Source organism: Hyalella azteca, unplaced genomic scaffold (assembly GCF_000764305.2).
Source record: "Hyalella azteca isolate HAZT.00-mixed unplaced genomic scaffold, Hazt_2.0.2 contig16811, whole genome shotgun sequence".
In the NCBI taxonomy this organism is placed as follows: Eukaryota; Metazoa; Arthropoda; class Malacostraca; order Amphipoda; family Hyalellidae; genus Hyalella; species Hyalella azteca.
Window position 1 is genome coordinate 103,510 of NW_025946619.1, and position 22,224 is coordinate 125,733.

The window sequence follows — 22,224 nt, forward strand, 5'->3', positions numbered from 1 at the left end:
TTTTTGTTTACCTTTTTCATGAAAACCAGACTTTTGATCGTCGGTGCTTTTGTTCTCTGCCGTTACAAAGGCATCGACTACACCACAGTTACAAAGACATCGACTACACCACAGTTACAAAGGCATCGACTACACCACAGTTACAAAGACATCAACTACACCACAGTTACAAAGGCATCAACTACACCACAGTTACAAAGACATCAGCTACACCCGAGTTACAAAGGCATCGACTACACCAGTTACAAAGGCATCGACTACACCAGTTACAAAGACATCGACTACACCAGAGTTACAAAGACATCGACTATAAGAGTTACAAAGACATCGACTAACCAGAGTTCCAAAGACATCGACTACACCAGAGTTACAAAGGCATCGACTACACCAGAGTTACAAAGGCATCAACTACACCGCAGTTACAAAGACATCAGCTACACCCGAGTTACAAAGGCATCGACTACACCAGTTACAAAGGCATCGACTACACCAGAGTTCCAAAGACATCGACTACACCAGAGTTACAAAGACATCGACTAACCAGAGTTACAAAGGTATCGACTACAAGAGTTTCAAAGACATCGACTACACCAGAGTTACAAAGGCATCGACTACAACAGAGTTACAAAGGCATCGACTACACCAGAGTTACAAAGACATCGACTACAACAGTGTTACAAAGGCAGCCGAGTCCCCGACAGCGGCTAAACTTTTATTATTACATTTTTTATTATTGTAAACATGTTCAACTGATTAAGGGAGAGATGGTCACGTCTGTTATTTCTCAACCTCTGTGCCGAAACGATTTCGAACGTTTTGACGGCCAGTAATGGTTCATTTTCAGTACCAGTTAGCTTGTGGTAAACACTAGTTTATTCCTAGTCAATGACAATCATCAGTACTTGGAATTCTTCGCAATTCGCTGCATAATCAACTAGCTAGTTCTTTTATTCTTTCACAATTTTTTTCAGCAATTGATTTGCAGATATGTCTTCGTATATAATTTTATATATAAATTTCAGTGTAAAAAATACTTTAGAAAATTTTTGAATTAAATAGATAATATTTTAATGTAGAAACTGCAGGGTACTGAAGAAACCGATGAAACTTTATTTTATTCAGTTATCCAAAAGGTTTTTATCTTTTCTCAGAAATGAATAGCTAACTGCGAGTAACGATGAAACCAATCGTCTTACAGGTTCGCTTTATTTCGAGACAGAGTAAAGAGACTGTGACGATTAGTAAATTTGTTTTTTTCATTAATTTGGACTTTTAATAACGGGCGTTGGCAACTTTACATCATGGTTACACAGCCCAGCGGACGCATTGTAACTTCTTGTTCAGCCGCTAGTCGCACAGGAAACTCCGCCATGACCTTCTCTTTCACGATGCAACAGTTGGTGGCTGGAAAGCGCAGTGCCTTTTAGGGTGACTGCCCAAATCGATGTGCATGTAAGGATGAATAAATGTCAAGTAGGAAAAAAGCAAATTAGTCTTCAAATGTTTTGCTAATGTAAATCGACCGTCAAGCCATGATCTCTTTTAGTACCGAGGTTAGCAAAATATTCAGCTAGCACACTTGCGAGATCCGAATTTTCCTTTAGTTTGTCACCAATGTATTTTACAGACCCATCAACTCATGTTATATAGCAGCAGTTTTATGATTTGCTTAGGTATTCCAGATTTATTTGCAAGATGAATCTTTGTATCAGATTGTTAGTTAGATATTCATTGCTGAACAAGAACCCGAGAACCGTGAACTCATTTGTCAGCTGCCGAACAAAGTTGTTGGATCTGCTAAGTTCAGTTCTCGTCCGAGCAGACTCTTTCCGATTCCGAATTCCGAGGTCAGTGCTTCATCAGTAGCTGTAGTGTGAGGTGTGCTAGCTGGATCGTTCCTCTTCCCATCTCATTTTGTTCCTCGCTTGAAAACTCTTCAGCGACTTATTTCTCGAGCATCGCTCTGCTTGTAAGTGCCGACTCCTATGCTACATGACGATCAAAACGTCACATATAGGGTTATTTACCACGCCCTCTCTTCTCTTTTTCGAAATCTGGCGCCGTTATTGACCCTGAACGTCTCGTATTGTTGTAGCTACGCTCACGGAGTTACCGACGTTACCAACAAATGCTTTAATTCTTTGCTGGTGAAGCTTTGTTTTGTTTGAATAGTTTATGACAAAAATTTTCACATGACAGCACTGCTTGTTAGTCGTCTCTGTTTTCTGACAGCCCGAGCAGTATTATCATTCTTTTGTTTCGTCGACGGTTCTTTGCGAGGTCGAAAACGTCAACATTTTAGATTGCAGAATCCGTTTCACAAAATTTGATATATTTTAAGAATTATAATTGAGATTTTTTGCCAAGCCAGTTTCTTCAAATAAAATTAAATAAATTATATATTACGTATAAATGTTATATACTTAGGTATTTTATTAATTGAAATATAATTAAAATTGCTGTAGATTTATCGTTTATTTGACTAGAAATTGTGCAGCATCGGCATCCATTCACAGCTGTTATCTTGATTGATAACAGGATCTCGATAAGAAATTATGAAATTGGTGCTGCATAATAATGCATTTTTTAATATTAATGCTGCGTATTTGGGTTCAGCTTCAAGAAAGAAGACATACCCTACTATATTATGACAGATAATTCCAAACTGAAATTTGAGAGTTAAAATTAAAGAGTTGACTCTTATTCTGAATTTCTGGACATTCATTGGATATTTTACGTCAGTTAACATGAATATATTTACTCGCACACTGCTTTGGCATCTTGAATGTCACAATTATTACATGCATAATGTTCATATCGATGTCATTAGAAAATCAGTCACTCGAGTATTGTAATGTGGTTTATTATATATCATTATACACTACGTTGAGTATTGATCGCCGTCAATATTTTTCATTCATTTTTTGAGCCAATAATTATATTGCTTTTATATTGCTTTTTGTTTGGCTAAAATGAGGCACGCACGATTACTTTAAGCAGATATTTAATTATTATAAGTTCTGAGTTGATTCACAAATTCTCCGTTTCAGTCCAAACAATAAATTATGAGATTTCTCAAAATCCTGGCTGAACTTTTCTCATACCTCTATTTCGAATCAAGCGTTTATTGTCATTAAATTATCGGAGGAAGCACTAGCATGAATTCAGGCCGTTTTCGACACTTCGATTGGTCTTCAAGTTCGCCTAGTTTTTATACAAGCTCGTTATCTTGTTCTAAACTTTTTACTAACTTCGCAAACGCATTTTTTCTTGCTTATTCGTTTGCAAGCGCTTTCGTTGACCTCGTAAACACTCCTCTTGATTACTATAGCAATGTGAATACATTTTACGCTAATGATCGATCGACTTTAAAAATAGAAGACACGTGACTCTGTCATACCTATTGCTTTGAGAACGCGCGATTTTTACTATTTTACTTGAGAATACGGGCTTCTATACATGTATTACCTAGCCTCTAAAACACGAGCGTTTTCAATACTTGGCCCCGAAAACACGTTTTTTCTCTAAACACAGGTTCGAAAACTCGCAGTTTTTAACCATTTTGTAAAAAAAACGTACTTCTTCATTACGCTACCTCAAAATACAAAATTCTTTCATATTTAGCCTCGCATAAACGCCCTTCAGTATTCAGACACAAAAAAATTGCAATAGTATGCATGGTAACCTCTCGAACGTAAATACACGCTTGAGTGTGTTTACCGTATAGTATTATAGTAGTATTCATAGTACTAATTGGTAACCTCTCGATCATAAACACACGCTTGTGAGTGTTTATTTGATAATATGCTTCTTAGTTTTCCGTTCACCTTGCCAACGTCGTCGGTTTGCGCGGTTTTCACTGGTGCCTTCAGCTTGTGTGGCGAGTCCAGCGCTGTTGCTGGCCTTGATCGAGAGGCCCCTTGACGTACTGTAGGCGGCATTGCATGAGCGTGGCCTTGAACTTAACACTAATGAGTAACTTATTTCCATTATTTGCTATTACTCAATACATGCGGTAATATATGCATGTTTACTGGTGTTTTTAGAACATAAACCTCGCAACTGAAGAATCAACATTTTACTTCATTTCTTCAGTGATATTCAGTTGCTATATAGAGTGAAGCCTAAGTCTCTACGCAAACGCAACCAAGACCGGTCTTCAAACCAGAATTTATTTAATCTGTACAGAAGCAACACGTGCAGTTTGAAATATATATGAATGACATTTGCTGAATGACGTTTGCTAAAAGTAAAGGAAAGGTAAAGCAAAGTGAAGTAAGACAAATAGGAAAGTGAACGAATAGGATCGCTAAGTGGGACGTTTAACACTGTTTTATCATCGTCTAAAGAACGCCTGACGGCTCTGCTCTTAACAACAGACGAGACGATTATGTTTTAAACACACAAAGACAGAATTTATAATAATATTTAATTATTATATGTTCTGAGTTGGTTCAAAAATTCTCTTTTTCAGTCCAACAATAAATTAGGAGATTTTTCAAAATCCTGGCTGAACTTTTCCGTATGCCTCTACTTTGAATCAAGCGTTTATCGTCAGAAACATCGGAGGAACTACTAGCATGAATGCAGGCTCTCGTTTTCAACACTTCTATTGGTCTTCAAGTTCGCTTAGTTTTTATACAAGCAAGTCATCTTGTTCTAAACTTTTTACAAACTTCGCAAATGCATTTTTTCTTGCACAAAGACCCATTAGTACTTGATGAATTTTAACTCTTCTTGAACTGTGTACGATCACGAATAGCATTAATCGGCTCGGGAATGTGAATATAACAACAAGAATTTTCAAACGATAACTCAGTTGTCCTGTTTTAATTAACGTTAATGTGGCACTTTTTTTTCTTAATTCTCGGTTCTAAACTTTGAATTGCCTGAGTGGTGCCGAATTCAGGGAGGAATTGGATTACGTCGCCAGACGCAATCCAATTCCTAGAGATGGTATAGAAACTTCTAATGTTACTGGTATTTACTTCCACTGTTATTTTAAAATTTACATGAAAATTCGATGTAGGGCTGCTACGCGGCTATATAAGGTGTCTTTTTCATAGGGGATAAATATCTGAAGCTTGTTATTTTCTGGCGTGCACTTATGAGATTTTCCAGAAGCTATAATATTTTTTAAAAAAGTTGCTTCACAGAAGTATGCTCTATTGACATGTTGCTGTGCATGTGATTGGGCTTGAACAGACGCGAGTGAAAAGACGGTCAGAACTTCCAATGTTGCTGTTATTTACTTCAAATAATATTTCAAATTTTACATGAAAATATCTCAATTTTCTACCGCAAAGTATTTTAATCTGATTTAAGAGCCAATAGAAGTCAAATTTGCTTCAAGAGTTGCAAAATAATGCGTAATTGCAGCAAATAATTATAATTTCAAGTTTACAGAAATTTTGCAATGACTGAAAATCGCAATGCTATGCAGTAAAAGTTCATTAATTCGTGCACCCAAAAACCAATTTGCATTCAGATACCGAAGCAGTACCTGCGTAAATTCTTGCTATATTTTATTCTATACATTAGTCATTTCTAATTTCACTATACTACACACATGACTCATTCCTAAATTGATCCCATTTGTGATCCATGTGCGCGTGAGCTCATTTTTCAGTATTCCTGTAACCCCCCTTAATGCGGGTGGAGGGGTGGAACCGCGGCCTCTCATCCGGTTGTGCTGTACGCGATATGCAGCCCGCGTCACGCAGTGCTCGTTGAATCATAAAGTTATTCATGTACTTATTACAGCGTATGTGCAGTTATACACTATATTTTATACTTACTATACGCTAGTATAAGTATAATGTACATATTACTTTCTGGGAGGGCGGAGGCGTTGTGCAAAATAATGCAGAAATAGAATATGTTTTGGTAGGATATTTTGTATCATTGTATTTTGTATCATTGTCAAGCTTTTGAAAATATTATTGCTGATATTTATTAGTGGGATTGCTTTTTTCAGGTGAAAAGCATTGATCTTAAGATCATGAAAGATTATTTCGATAAGGGAAGTTTAATTGCTACTAAAAATTTCGCGGTAAATAGCATGCTGTGCTGTATAGCGCAGCAACCCGCTTGCCATCTTTTCAAAGAGATATGCTGGTGAAATAAGAAATCTGCTTTGTCACCAACTAATTTTCGATTTAAATTGACATGATAGTTTTTGCTGTGTATTACATTATTGTTAGTTTTTTTATGGATAGTTTTTTGTCTCTATCAATTTTAGTTCTTATGATTTGTTGTTGCGAGTTAGATTACTTAATATCTAGCAGGTCGCTGGAAACATATTTATATTGGATGCCAATTTTTACCTATACGACTACCAATATTTATGACTTGCGTGATATGAACGTTATTTAATTAATAAGGGTTATTTAATGTATGAGCTTTATTTAATGAATGACCGTTATTTGTTGAAAGAACGTTATTTAATGATTGAACGTTATTTAATGAATGAACGTAATTTAATGAGTATTATCAGTATTGTTTGCCTTATAGGTGTTTACACTCGTTCATTCACCTCAAGTTACGGTGCATAGCGCAGTCACATTATTTATAGCTATTTTCGTTTTAGCTTTACGTCGACTAGGATTCATTTAAAAAGATTAAAATTTTCATCTATAGCACTGATCGTTTATTGTTAGAATATATTGTCAGCTCTCTCACGACTGATTGAAGTGCGCATTTGAAGAATGGATGATTTTCAGGATAAATTCTGAATAATGGATGATTTTCAGGATAAATTCTGGATTTGAATGAGGTGCTACCTGTGAATTTACCATAATGTAAATTTTTGTAGATAATATCCTCGAGATGTTAAAGTTCGTATATAATAAATTCAGCAGTCTCGTTCTCACCAGATAGGGGTTATTGTTCTCCTTATCTCTTATCAGAGCATAAGGCATAACTGTTATGAAGATATCCACCAACTTGCAGTTATATAAGTTGATTATATTGCACGTAGTCGCTGGTATCGAGATTATAAACATTATTATTTATAAATTCCTTAAGTACGTAGCCATCCGAAATTGCTGATGCTGTTTTTCATTTCTGCTTGAAACAGTCAGAAGTGGCGAATGCCATTATTTGGCGTATTGAAAGCGATCGCGGCAGAACGCATACGAATGACGGAAGCTGAAAAAAGGTTTCCTTTGACGCTGGAATTTTGTTGTAACTTGAGTAGAGGATAATTTGAACAATGAAAACACGAATTTTTTTTTTAAATATTCTACATGCGAGGCAGTTGCACGAGTTTTTTTTGCCACCATGCGTGGCAGCTGCATGAGTTCCTTGCCACCACGCGTGGCAGTTGCATGAGTTCCTTGCCACCACGCGTGGCAGTTGCATGAGTTCCTTGCCACCACGCGTGGCAGTTGCATGAGTTCCTTGCCACCACGCGNACTGTCTCTTATACACATCTGATGTGTATAAGAGACAGACGCGTGGCAGTTGCATGAGTCCCTTGCCACCACGCGTGGCAGTAGCGTGAATTTCTTAAGCGAAGGTAGTGGTCCCAACGAATAAAAAATAGGATTAATAGGACATGTTTTCGGCGACGGGATTTCATGCTCTCGATCGCCAGTCCCTTTGCTTTTAAATTATAAGCTAAGACGAAGTCAAACTGATTTTGGTTTTAGGAAGGGTAGAAGAATATTTATACGCGTGCACGGAATGGCGTGCTAAGTTAACGGAACAATATAATATTTCTTAGAAGGTCAGATAGTTCCTCCCGCAAAGTAACATCAATAATTTATTTGTCTTGAATTTTTTTCAGTCTTATTTGAGAAGCCATATATTGCTCATTCCTATAGATATCTCATTCTTCACACTGTTGCGCGTTTGTTTTTTGTCTTTTATATTCTCTTTCTTGATCATTTGTTATAAGATCGTCAGAATGTGTGTGCCTTTTGTTAAGGAATTTTATGATGCATCCATGAAAAATATTCCAGCACGTGCATTGAAATATTATTATCCGCTATATTTCCATTTACATACTCAGAATTTATTTTTAAAATGGTGAACTCTTGGTGGAATCATTTATTTAGAAACCGCAATTTCTTTTAATAAGTATTTCGCTTCTGAATATCACACTGAGAAAAATGAACAGGTCATGTTTTCAAAATAGTGACACACTTTCCTCTCTTCCTAACATACTGATATGCCCTCTTACCGGGAATCACTGCGGGCAAGTATGACCCACACTACGACGAAAAGTTTATCACTATTTAGACAAATTTTCACTCATTTCTCTGAGTGGACGTATGCATTTTCTGGCCTCTCATCTAAGCGCCTTCAATGATTTTCAAAAAGCTCTTCATATTCCTGGCACGTGTTGCCTCTGACGTGTCCGCCTCTCAAGATTTTAGGTATTTTTGTTATGAGGTTTTACGATGCGTTGCCGGGGGCCTGTGATTGATGCGAGGCTCGGTCAACATGATTTTGCTTTATGCACTTCTTGCTATACATGATAGAAATGAGTAAGATGCACTTCTGAAATTCTAGTTGATATGCTTTAGAGATGAATAACATAGACTTCTGAAGTTCTAGTTGATATGCTTTAGAGATGAATAACATAGACTTCTGAAGTTCTAGTTGATATGCTTTAGAGATGAGTAACATGCACTTCAGAAGGTCTTGTTGATATGCTTTAGAGATGAATAACATAGACTTCTGAAGTTCTAGTTGACATGCTTTNTTTTATTGGAACCACTTGGAAATTGACATGTTGGGAAGCTTGCCGTTCATTTATATGCAAGGGCACGCGCTTCTGTTCGACGCTATCGCATGATCGTGATTCGGTAGCTGGTCCAAGTTGAAGATGCAGTGCAACCTACAGTTAATGCAATCTTTGGTGGAGGCATGGCAAACTTTGGTGAAAGCAAGATAATCTTTGGTGCAATCAAGGCAATCGTTGGTATTTTCGGCCTCTCCGAATTTGATTCTGAACTGATGGATGTATGATATATCATATACATATTTTTATTACAAATTAGATTCAATATTTCAATTACTGGTTTACTTGTTGGATTAATGAATGACTTACAATAAGCATAGCGATCCTGGTATTAGCGTAAATATATACGAGTGAAGTGTTTGCGCGCGTGTCTTCATAGCCGTAGGGGTTACAGTTTATTGTGAAACATTTTATTTGTGCAACTTTTACTGAAGACATTATTAATGCGTGTGGGCGTCTCCGACCATTATTTAAATTGTAAATTAGCCCATGATCATGTTTATCTATAGCATAGGTAAATACGCGCTGGCTATCCGACGTTCAAATATGTTGGTCGCACATTATGCATGCCAGAGATGAATTATTAATCGCGTGAAAGTTAAACCAGTATTAACAAAATCAAGGTAAACTTGATCAAATTTTGAACCCAGTGACGCACGTTGATGCCAATACGTGCTGTGTACGTGAGTCGTATTTAGATGTACGGTTGCAATGTCACGATTTACCTACTTAGCGATGCAGGTTAACCATGCACTGAGAGAAGCAGCAATTCCTTGTCTATATGCACTTTCTGACCTTACATGGGTCATCTTGACTCAGTTTGGACCTGCATAAGGATGTATCAGTGCCACGCGCGCCTTCTGTTCATAATGTGGTAAGAAAGTGTGTAACTATTTGAACAGAATGAACCATTTAATTTTTTGAATGCATGCACGGTGTTGAACTCGAATATTTAATATATCGAACGTTGAACACAAGCATCGATTGCATTATCGAAAAACGCAAAACATTTGGTACGTTAAAGAATCGTTCAGTTGATTTTTTTGTTTAATTTCTTGTAGGAAATGAGACTCTCGGACGATCGATGACGGTCGTTAGCAACCGAAGTAAACTCTGGAAAGCAAGTCTAATGACCTGGAATATAAACATCATCCTAAACCTTCGTCGTGTCCTGGAAGTACGTACTGCATTTGCGTGGGACACATGAAAAATGAATACTCATAACTCTTTATTAAATTATAGTTTGCTTGTTTAAATTTCGTTTCCTGGAATTTCGCAATAAATTAATTACAGTGTGTGTAGTGTTAGTGCGATTCTGAAAGTACTGCAATCTATCAGTTGCGTTGGACACATGAAAAATGTATACTCATAACTCTTTATTAAATTATAGTTTGCTTGTTTACATTTCGTTTCCAGGAATTTCGCAATAAATTAATTACAGTATGTGTAGTGTTAGTGCGAGGTAAAGATGGCTCGCCTTCATATAGTGATTTATAAGCTTTAATGTTCAATCTGAAATCATCAAAATATAAGAACATTTTAAAATAACACAGAAGCACAATAGCATCGCAATTTAGACCAAGTCAGGCATCTCGAAGCTCACACGTGGTAGACTCTTAGATCAATCCGTCTTCTTAATGAATCTGAAACAAATAATAGGATTACTTGAGTATTGTGGAAATTATTCAACTTTTTATGAGCTCTGTTTTTTTTGTGTCACCCTGTATTTAATGGTTCTTGGCTGTACCATATCTGAGTCTTTTACATGCTGCGTACATGCATGTCTACGGCCGACATCATGTCTGTGTAGGTTTGCACTGAATATTTCAACAATGGTCATTTTTGTATATATTTTATGTATTTAGTTCCACTATATATTTAATTTTTGTCATGAATTTTGTTTTCGATCTTACTGTGTACTTATCCATTATTTTGCTTGCCTTTCGGATAGACAAAATCCTGTGGCGCTTGCGATGTTCAAATTGAGATTAAAAAATAATTTGGATGCCCTTCAAATTTAATGCAACTCTGAACGCTATTTATTGAATAAAATATGAACAATAAATATGAGAATGGAAAGCACGTTTGAAAAGGATTCAATCTGCCTTCTATCTAAAAAAACGAATTAAATTCAAAGATTATTGTCTATAAATGAATTGCCAGTTTCTTTCATTGGTTGTTAACACTTTACAAGAAACTTCTTGTGGCTATCATTTTCCACATGAAAATAATTGCCAGCTAATATTTATAAAAACTTTGTTTAGAGGTCAACGATTGATTTTCGTTAGTACTTACTTACACTCAATCTCCTGAAAAAAAAGTTGAATCACATGTTGAATACTGACGCAGCTGTTGCTCAGCACTTGCATGACTCGTGGGAAATGCCTTGCTTGGCTCTGTTGCTATGGGCAGTAGGCTGCTCTCAACCAGGTCAAAATCCTCATGTCTACACGTGTGTAATTCTATGTATAATTCATATCCATGTGTACGGCTTCCTTTTTTAGCGCATTTTCTCATTTAAGAAAAAAATGCACTATTGTGCTCGCCATGTCCGTCTGTCCGTCCGTGACTTCATGTTTTCGTCGACGGGAAAATGCGCTCTCTGTCACTCACTGCAGTGAGTACATGAGTTATATTTTTTCACTAGTAGGGATTACTCTGTCCAAATCTGTATCTCTCACACGTGGGAAATTGATAGGTATAGTAGTTGATAGGCAGTTTATACGGGTCAGTGAACCGCTAGTTTACCAAGATGCTGTTCACTGCGCCTAAACAAGTACTAGCATATATCAAAGATCGAAGTTTGAAGTAGTTTAAACTTAAAGTATCGATTCGCATATATGTTCAAATGAAGAATTTAGTACAAAATTGTACCGTTTTTTCTTCAAATATAATAAGAAACAAGCATTGCCGGCGTGGTGATCGATGTAGTTACTCAAAATTAGATCAATCAAAGTTAGATAAATAAAAAAATGCTGCAATTTCTAAGCGAAAGCGTCATTCCAGTTCGATAAGAAACGAACATTGTTATGGACAATCCATATGTTCGATATCAAACAGAAGAACCCATGTTTGTCATCTTTTGTTCAAATGAAAGTGAATTTAATGCCTTCAATTTACGCAGCCTCGACCGTATAGCAACTCTTATGTTGTACGTATATTTACGCAGCCTCGACCGTAGCAACTCTTACGTTGTACGTATATTTACGCAGCCTCGACCGTAGCAACTCTTACGTTGTACGTATATTTACGCAGCCTCGACCGTAGCAACTCTTGCGTTGTACGTATATTTACGCAGCCTCGACCGTAGCAACTCTTACGTTGTACGTATATTTACGCAGCCTCGACCGTAGCAACTCTTAAGTTGTACGTATATTTACGCAGCCTCGACCGTAGCAACTCTTACGTTGTACGTATATGGGGTCGAGGTCAGCCGAGGCTGTTGGCGTGCGAGGCATCGTACGATCGGTAGGACTGACGTGTGGGAAAATACATTCGTTTGTTGTTGTTGTCTCGCAGTGCTATTTATACTCTGCCTTAGTGTAGGTATTTACAGAGACAGAGATCTCTGTGTGTCTGTATCTCTGTGTGTCTGTTTCTCTGTGTGTCTGTGTGTCTGTGTCTCTGTGACTCTGTCTCTGTGTGTATGTGTATCTGTGTGTTCGTATCTCTGTGTGTTCGTATCTCTGTGTGTCTGTGTCTCTGTGTCTGTGTGTCTATGTGTATATGTCTCTGTGTGTCTCTGTCTCTGTGCGTCTATGTCTCTGTGTATATGTGCCTCTGCATTTCTGTGTGTCTGTGTCTCTGCATTTCTGTGTGTCTGTGTCTCTGCATGTCTGTGTCTCTGTGTGTCTGTGTCTCTGTATATCTGTGTCTCGATGTCTCTGTGTACTAATCGTTGAAGTATGCACATCACTGTATGAGTGACGCGGCCGTCAGTTGGTGTATGTCAGGTCATTGGTCTTTTATTGTATGTTTAATACACAGGCGCTCCATGTGTAGCGTCNTGGATGTGCTGTTGTAAGTTGTGCGCTGTCTGAATGTCGGAGCCATGGATACAGTAATCAATTTTTTCTCAAGTTTAGAAAGAAATTACATAAGTTAAGAGAGGATAACGAAGGCTACGTGCGTAAAATTAGATTCAATGGCCCTATTTGGGCATATGCGCAATTAGATTGAAATTCAGTTAGTAGGTCTTATTTCAATATATTTGATTTAATTCGGACGTAATGTTTAATAAAAAAGGGCTCATAGTGATTATTTGTACATAGTATGATATCCGGGAAGTGTTGGCACAGTTTAGTACGCTGTCAATGGCTGCACTCAAGAGTGACTGAATTAGCGGACATGTTCAGTCTTTAATCTGCTGATTCAGTCAGTAGTCTCGAACTGAATCCGAGGAATCAGTGACTGAATCAGTGGAATCAGTGACTGAATCATCAGAATTAGTAACTGAATCAGTGGAATCAGTGGCTATCAGTGGGCTGTATTCAGTCCGCAGACTCAGTCAGCGGGTTAGTGACTGAATCACCGGAATCAGTGACTGAATCAGCGTACGTGGATCCTCACTATGCTATTACTACCTGACTTCTGCATTGATGTACACAGGAGATGAACCACGCCTGCTGAACAACAGGCTGATGTCGGGCGCGACAGCTAAAATTGGCTTCATTTTGATTTACGAAGCGTTTTTTGGTGAAAATTAATCGAACAAGAATCATACATGAGTGATTGCTTCAGATTTATTGCTTAAAAATTCACTAAGCTATAAAAATGGTAATATATAAACAATTGGCAAAGCTTTTGTTCGTCAATTGCTAAAAAAACGTAACTCAGAACTCACTGCAGTGAGTGACAGAGAGCGCATTTTCTCGTCGACGAAAACGTGAAGTCACGGACGGACGGACATAGCGAGCACAATAGTGCATTTTTTCCATAAATGAGAAAATGCGCTAAAAAGACAACGTTATGGCTGAAAAATCTGTTGACTAATTAGCTTTAAAAGATAAGTGATAATATGGCAGGTATTCCATCATTGATATATTTATCTCTGAACCGTTGGCAGCCGTGAGTGTTTGTGTTCGGGTTTAGTCGCAATAGGCGCGTAAATTTCTCGCTAAGTGCGTTGCCTAGCAACTCCTGCATGCGAACAGCCACCCTTGCGGTCTGCGGAGCGCGTGACTGATCAGTGACGGATAATTGATAGTTAATTTGATTAATTGACTGTAAATTTGATTAATTGACAGTTAATTTGATTAATTGACAGTTAATTTGATTAATTGATGGTTAATTTGATTAATTGACTGTTAATTTGACTAATTGACAGATAATTTGATTAATTGACTGTTAATTTGATTGATTGACAGCTTATTTGATTAATTGATGGTAAATTTGATTAATTGTCAGGTAATTTGATTATTTGACAGTTAATTTGATTCATTAACAGTTAAATTGATTAATTGACTGTAAATTTGATTAATTGACAGCTAGTTTGATTATTTGACAGTTAATTTGATTAATTGACTGTTAATTTGATTAATTGATAGTTAATTTGATTAATTGACTGTTAATTTGATTAATTGACAGCTTATTTGATTGACTGTTTTTTTTGATTAATTGATGGTTAATTTGATTAATTGACAGTTTATTTGATTAATTGACAGTTAATTTGATTATTTGACAGTTAATTTGATTCATTAACAGTTAAATTGATTAATTGACGGTTAATTTGACTCATTAACAGTTAAATTGAGTAATTGATGGTTAATTTGACTCATTAACAGTTAAATTGAGTAATTGATGGTTAATTTGATTAATCAAAATTAAACGAAATTCGGCCATTATTCACTTTAATTAAAGGTTACGATCGCAGGTTTCGGATTGGTACAGGTTTCGATACGTTAGGCATAGTTGGAGTTTAGCTGTGCATAGTAGTTATTTTATCGCATTTCATGAAGCGAATCTTAAAGGTTTTGCGAGTTTTGTCGTCCTGCGTGTGAATTAAGTGTGTTAATTTGTATGTTGTAAATACAGAGCGTGCTGTTATATGGTATGTTTTTTGTATTAACACTCATTTCTGATTTTACGATGCAAGGACGATAGTGCAGCTAACGAATCAACAACATGACCATATAATTTTCTACAAGGTTAAAAGGAACCCTGAATGATAGGGTGGTGGAGCCATCACTTGTATGTGTAAGGTGTCTGAACCACTTTTGTATGGCTGTGCCAACACAGTCAAGTGGCATCGCTGCTAGTATATATGGAGCCTATACATATAAAGCTATGGCGCTTATGTATATATGGATTTTATATATATATATATATATAAAGCTGTGGCATTTACTCTAAAACTCCTAGCTGTTACTCGCTCACGGCAAACCTGCACTCAGAAAGAAACGGGTTGTAATGTTCAAATAGTGACACACTCTTTGCAAGTAGCATCGATACGCATTATTGCCGGGCGAAACTGGGTCAGGACGACCCACATTAGGTCAAAAAGTGTATCACTAATCGAACAAGTCTAACCCATTACTCTGCGTGTGTCGATCCCTCACTAGTAACCTCACAAATTAAATAAAACTCGGTATATTAATTCAGTATTTATTGAGTTGGAATTGAGTACACTTGTAAATCATGATAACGAGAAACGTAACCTGAATCCAACGAATCTTCGTCGTGTTATAGTTCATGACATTTATTTGTCGCTGCTTGATCTCAATCATTGGTTGGAGTTTCGGACGTTGCAGTCCCAGGCCACGCAGTCATATATGCATAGACAGTATATAGCGCCTAAATACTAAAATAGGATACAATAAATAGAATACAGTGGGATTCAATAGGATTCAATAGGATACAATAAATAGGATACCATCAGGGGCGCCTAAATAGGACAATAATAATAAAGGGTGCAATAAGCTTTTGCACATATACAGCTGTCTCTTATACACATCTAGATGTGTATAAGAGACAGCACTTACACAGAGCACTACACACTTACACAGAGCACTACACACTTACACAGAGCACTACACACTTACACAGAGCACTACACACTTACACAGAGCGCTACACACTTACACAGAGCACTACACACTTACACAAATAGCTTCATTCTTACACAGGGGACTATACAAACTTACACAGGCGTCTGTAACCACACGAGGGCAACACATATACTGAAGAGGCCTCATATTCCCAGGCTTACGAACTGCATGAGGCTTAGTTTTTTATCACAAAACAAAAGTCTTCACACGGACAGTGTAACGTGCGATTCTAAATAGCGCCCTACACTGTGTGTTCTGTGTGCTAAATGTGCGTGACACTGTGGCACTACATGTGTGTGGCACTGTGTGGTGTGTGGCACTGTGTGGTGTGTGGCACTGTGTGGTGTGTGGCACTGTGTGGTGTGTGATGCTGTGTAGTGTGTGGCACTGTGTGCTGAGTAGCTCTGGTTCATGACACTCGCGCCGCTCATCAGATCTCTGCACCAGCAGAAGGCAGCTGTGTACCAGTTTTCAAATGCCTGGGAATCATGGCGGATTGTCTGTATTTTCTTATGTCACGTGAGTCTGGCAAAATGAGTATCACTTGCATTTAATATGTTTCGTCTACTTTCTAATGCAGTGTCAAATCTGGGCAGGCTTACACCACCGCCACCTACGCCATCGTCTCTACCGCCACCTTACCCGCCACCACCGCCGCCGCTCCTCTTTGCTTCTCTCCTTCAATTGGGCTCCCCAGCTGGTCCCCGGCTAGAAAATCTTTTATTCATCGATTTCTTCCAGTTTGACATCTTGGATGATTGATATTAAAGCCGACGCTGGACGGTATTTCATCAGCTTGACAGGAATTTATCGTAGATGATTTTAATGTCGCGTGCACGAGGCGGTGATCAAGTGGGTGATAAACTGAATATTATTTATTGTTATCATTAGACATCGGAGCGATACATACGTGAGACGCATTCAAGTGCATGCGTGAATGAGAAATGAAAGCTGCAGTTGCCGAGGTTTATTGATCTGTTGATTAGATTTAGTCATGAATTAGTTTTTGTGTTAGCTGCTGTGTATTTATATCAATGTGTGATTGTTCTGTGTCGTATTAATACATAGGCAGCTTTTGAATAAAAGCGTTTGGTTAAAATTGTTCTAATTTGACTAATTTTTGGGAGGAATCTAGCAAGAGAAATTGAATTTTGTGATTCATTCCGATGGATTATGAATTTCATCTACAGAATAAATATTAGCTAATACAATATTTTAGCTACAATAAATTACGATTGATAATTATAAATTTTTATTGTTAATTTATTGTATTTTTGTTAAACGGTAGGTAACTGTCTTATTAGGTAGCTGTGCATTTTAAAAAAGTAATATCTATATCCGATCTTCTAAGTTTCGTCGTTGACTGCTTCTTGATTCAATTTGTAACAAGCGTTGATAATGAAGGTGACGTTGAAGAGTTCGTTGATGACATGGTCAGGTTCTGACTTCGTCTTGTCTAAGCTGGAGACAGTGCGTAAAGAAGCGCTGCATGGCTATAACAAAGTTACGGTCCTGCCGTCGGAAGAACTCGACGATGCGTACAAAGAGGTCGGCATCCTCAATGGCTACCGAGTTAATTACTCTTTCTCACAGGTCATCATTTCCTTGTTCAAAGTCAACAATGAGACTGTTAACTTCTGGACGCATATCGTGCCTGCTGTTTACTTTGCGTGGAAACTTGCTTTCTTGTACTCGAGTCAGCCTCTGCTGAGTGATCCGTACTGGATTCCTCTATCTTGTTATTTGTTCTCATGCATGGCTTACCCTCTGGCTAGTGCTCTCGCGCACGCATTCTCTTGCATGTCTCCTTTTTCGTCGCACTTGTGTTTTTTCTTGGACTATTCTACGTTATCTTTCTACTCGTGGGGGGCCGCCGTGTTTTACTACTCATACTGTTTTCCTGAAAGTGCCTTGCATACATATTACTCGTACTCCTACCTGCCAATTTCTGCTCTGAACTCGGTGCTGTCCACGTTCTTGGCGTGCAGCTCACGCCTGAAGAAACAATCACGGTTCGCCACCACATTCCGCCTGGGATCTTTTGTGGTTCCTTACATTTGGGTGTCGTCTCCTCTAGTATACCGACTGCTCACTTGCGATCCCATCACCGACTCGTGTGCTGAAAGTTCTTACTTTCATGTCTCGCAATTCGTTTTGGTCTTAGCCGCGTCTTTCTTCTATGCCACGCACATCCCCGAACGCTTCTTGCCTGGCTACTTCGACTTCATCGGACACTCCCACAACCTCTTGCACGTGTTCGGTATCAGCGCAACGTACCAGCAGATGTGTGGAGGCCTTATCGACCTCTCCTTCAGGAAGACTCGACTCCTGGGCATGGGGTGGACTGTGGATCCCTTGTGGACGTGGCTCGCCACGCCCCTTGTGATAGTATCCACCCTCGTCATCATCTTCTGTAGTACTAGAATCATGGACGATGTTAGGCCATTCACATGCCATAGTAATCAAGCTCTAAGGCCTAGCCTGAGCCATACAAATTCCGCAAAGAAATGTCATTAGTTTGTTTTTACTCTAGTCTGATTTTAATTACCTCCCTTGCAATTCACACTTCGATTTTGCATGAATTGAATTTTCACTTCGATTTTTTCTATACTTTCAACTTCTATTGAAGTAGGTTCGAAATTTCTCAGAGATTTTGAGTCAATATTTCAGTGTGAATCTGAGCGTCCTGCTGCATGAATATTTCTACCTGATATTCTTCATGTTGCAGCTCTGATCTCGTTGGAAATCTTCATAATTTGAATTATTTATTTATACCAAATTAACTTGAAATGCGTTCACCTCAAAATCCTGTCATAGTGACGTTGGTTTTTACACTAATTGCGTCACAGTTTGGAATGAAGGCTCTATGTTCATCGTTGTATGATGGGCAATCAAGTGTTTGATAAGAATTTGGGAGAGGAATGAAATTCGCAGAAATGAAAAATAATGGTCGGAATTTTCTTCAAGGCTGATTTTATTCCGAGTTTCATAAAAACATTTATGGATTCGTAACGATTCGAGTCCTGGCAAACATGTCATGCCATAAAAAGTAGTGGAACCCCAAAAGTTGGTCCCCACAAAAATTGAAAATTGGTCCCCAAAAGTTGTGGAGACCGCAAGTTGACGTTGTTGTGGAGGTCCCCGATGCAATGTTTTCAATCCCGCCAGACATCTGACGTTGTAGCAACGTTAAATTAAATGTTATTCAATTAAATCAATGTTAATTGAACGTTGCTTCAACGTCATTTGCGAGGTGGAAAGTTCTGTTTCTTGCACTTACGACGAAAGAAGCCTCGAATAGGAATTCTTCAGAACTGCTATGTTGACTGTAGGGTGACTCGCCGAACTCTAATTGTTGAGCACCTCGTTCTTGGTCGCGTATTTAGACCAGTTGAGTGCTTTTTTGATGCTATCCTTCTCCTGTCAAGTCTTGCTTCACGTTCTCTCCTGTCAAGTCTTCACGTTCTCTCCTGTCAAGTCTTGCTTCACGTTCACTTCTGTCAAGTCTTGCTATACGTTCTCATCTGTCAAGTCTTGCTTCACGTTCTCTCTTGACAAGTCTTGTTTCACTTTTTCTCCTGTCAAATCTTCACGTTTTCTCCTGTCAAGTCTGTCTCCACGTTCAATCGTGTCATGTATTGCTTCTCGTTCTCTCCTGTCAAGTCTTTCTTCTCGTACTGTTTCGTCAAGTCTTCACGTTCTCTCCTGTCAAGTCTTGCTTCACGTTATCTCCTGTCAAGTCTTGCTTCACGTTCTCTCCTGTCAAGTCTTGCTTCACGTTCTCTCCTGTCAAGTCTTGCTTCACGTTCTCTCCTGTCAAGTCTTGCTTCACGTCCTCTCCTGCCAAGTCTTGCTTCACGTTCTCTCCTGCCAAGTCTAGCTTCACGTTTTCTCCTGTCAAGTCTTGCTACCCCGTTCTCATCTGTCAAGTCTAGCTTCACGTTTTCTCCTGTCAAGTCTTCACGTTCTCTCCTGCTTCGAGTTCTCTCCTGTCAAGTCTTTCTTCTCGTGCTGTTTCGTCAAATTCTCTCACCGCACTATATTCACTCTCTGCATGACGCCTAACGAAACCTATACGATCCTCATCGCAGTTATGATCGTTATGACAGTTTTGAGAACAGAGATGCTGCGGCCTCGAAGCGTTCTCTGTTTCGTGCATGAACGCTGATTGATTAACCTACATTGTAAGAAACGTTGTAACCGGTTCGTAACTAGTTTATTGTAACTGATTCGTAACTATATATAGTTTATTGTAACTGATTCGTAACTAGTTTATTGTAACCGGTTCGTAACTATTTTATAATAACCGGTTCGTAACTAGTTTTTTGTAACTGATCCGTAACTAGTTTATTGTCTCTGATTCGTAACTAGTTTATTGTAGCTGATTCGTAACTAGTTTGTTGTAAATAATTGGTAGGGTGTGTCGTGAGCTATTCTTAACCAATATTTTTAAACAAGTTAATGAATTATTTCTTTCACGATTAAGCGTGACTGTGAATGTTTTAGAGGTTAATATTTTTATTATATAATGATTAACGTTACCTTACTCTTGCGATACATTGATTGCTTTGGGCCGCCCTTCATTAGTTCTTTGCCGTCAAAAAATATTTAGAAGAATGCACGATTAAAAAAATTAATTGTGTTTTTTATGAATTGTAGCTGAAAATATTCAGTATTACGCTCGTATTTTCCACTGAATCTTATTAAAAATTTGCAGTATTTCTGTCATATTTAAATGGGCCTCGAATAAAAAATATTTTTTAGCGCAATTAAACTTTGCGCGTTGCATAAGAAATTAATGCGTATCAATCGTACATTGCCTTATTGTTGGTGCAATTTTCAGTATTTCACTCGTATTTCCCGCGCGCATGGTGGGTGAAAATACTAAGTCAGATAAGAATATCATTACAAGAGTTGATGGCAACTACCGTTCTAAAAGTAAAGGATTAAACATACAGAATAAATGCCTTTCCTACTTAAAGGCGGTTAAAATTTTGTTATTTCTACTATTTTATAGGGATTCAGTAGATTATTTTATTTTTGAACCCTGTCAAACTTTTACTGAATATACCTAAATATTTACATATATAGTATGAACAGTAAACATAGTAATGAAGTTGTTGAATGAGCAGTTTTTCTGTAGAATATATGAATTTATATCAAGTTTTTATCTTTTACTGCATATATATTACCTGTAAGGGATGTTTTAAAAATGTTAGCAATGTTTTATAGAATTGTATCCGTGATGGAATGGTGCACGTTTGTTGATAGAATGTTCATCGAAAGTTTCGTCGGTCGTCCATATGTCGGTAGCCAACATTTTTACAATGCTCAATGTCGTCATTATTGCGGACTTGTATTTACAAGTGTATCTGCTTAGCCAACAACTTGTATCTACAGTTGTAACTGTATGGCCAAATTTTAATTGTATTTACAGTTGTATCTATTCGACCAATGCCTTGTTTCTGCATGGCTTGTAAATCGCTGGTGCTCACGTAGAAAAGTCTGTTTATAGTTATCGTTTCTATACTTTTTAGACACTTTAATACGTTTAAAACTATTTAGTCACTTTCGGACGTTGAAAACTATATTATTACTTTCATAATGAAAAGTATGAACCACTTTCGTACGTTAGAATGCCCATCATACCTTAGAATAGGCAGGATGCATCGTATAGTATACCTGAGTACCAACATATTTAACGATGTATCCACATGCGTTTTTATTTCTAATGGCCCTTCTACTCATATCCGTGTTCGTTTTCAACCTTAATGTTGAGAAACGGTTTGTGTGTGGAGTATTGTCTCCAACAAATCAATGGCTTTAAAATAACAAACAACGAGGTTTATATTACTTATCTCTGAGTAAATGCTACGTGAAATTCAACACAATCTGTTAGAATAAAACTCTTGCAAGTGAAATCATTGTTTTCCAACTGTTTTCATATGAAATTATTCGTCACTTGAGAGGGGCAAAGTCAGTTCCTTCACTGATATAACAAGAATCGAAACGAAAAACCCATTGAAATTACTTATATATTCAATTATACTACTTACTTCAACAGTGTAGATACATTTTTCATTAGTATTATATATGGTATTAGATATATTTTCAATATATATGTACAAAATTCGGCGTTTGAACTTGAAATTATTGAATTCAGGTGTTATAATTTATGATAAGATATAATGTGCCTGAATTTTACATTTGATAGTAAATATAAAGAAGAACTTGTGATTTGTTGACAATTTCACGGACCGTTGATGATTGTCGTCCTTAACGTGACCGCCTGTTATTCGGTTAACGAAGCACAATTACATCAATTACTTCATCAATTTTGAATTAATTTTAATTATCAGACAGATTATTGGTACTACATTCGCTCCTATTCCAACTGAAAGCAAATTTTGGAGAAATCTGCTTCCGCGT

At 37.6% G+C, this 22,224-nt stretch overlaps 1 protein-coding gene across 1 annotated transcript; it reads left to right on the forward strand.

The window, feature by feature from the left end:
• The first annotated feature begins 17,112 nt into the window (after positions 1-17,112).
• On the forward strand, positions 17,113-19,621 carry LOC108680315 (membrane progestin receptor gamma-B-like). The gene has a single exon (XM_018169123.2). It carries the CDS (start codon positions 17,194-17,196, stop codon positions 18,310-18,312), a length of 1,119 nt encoding a protein of 372 aa, XP_018024612.1. The 5' UTR covers positions 17,113-17,193; the 3' UTR covers positions 18,313-19,621.
• The last annotated feature ends 2,603 nt before the right edge of the window (positions 19,622-22,224 follow it).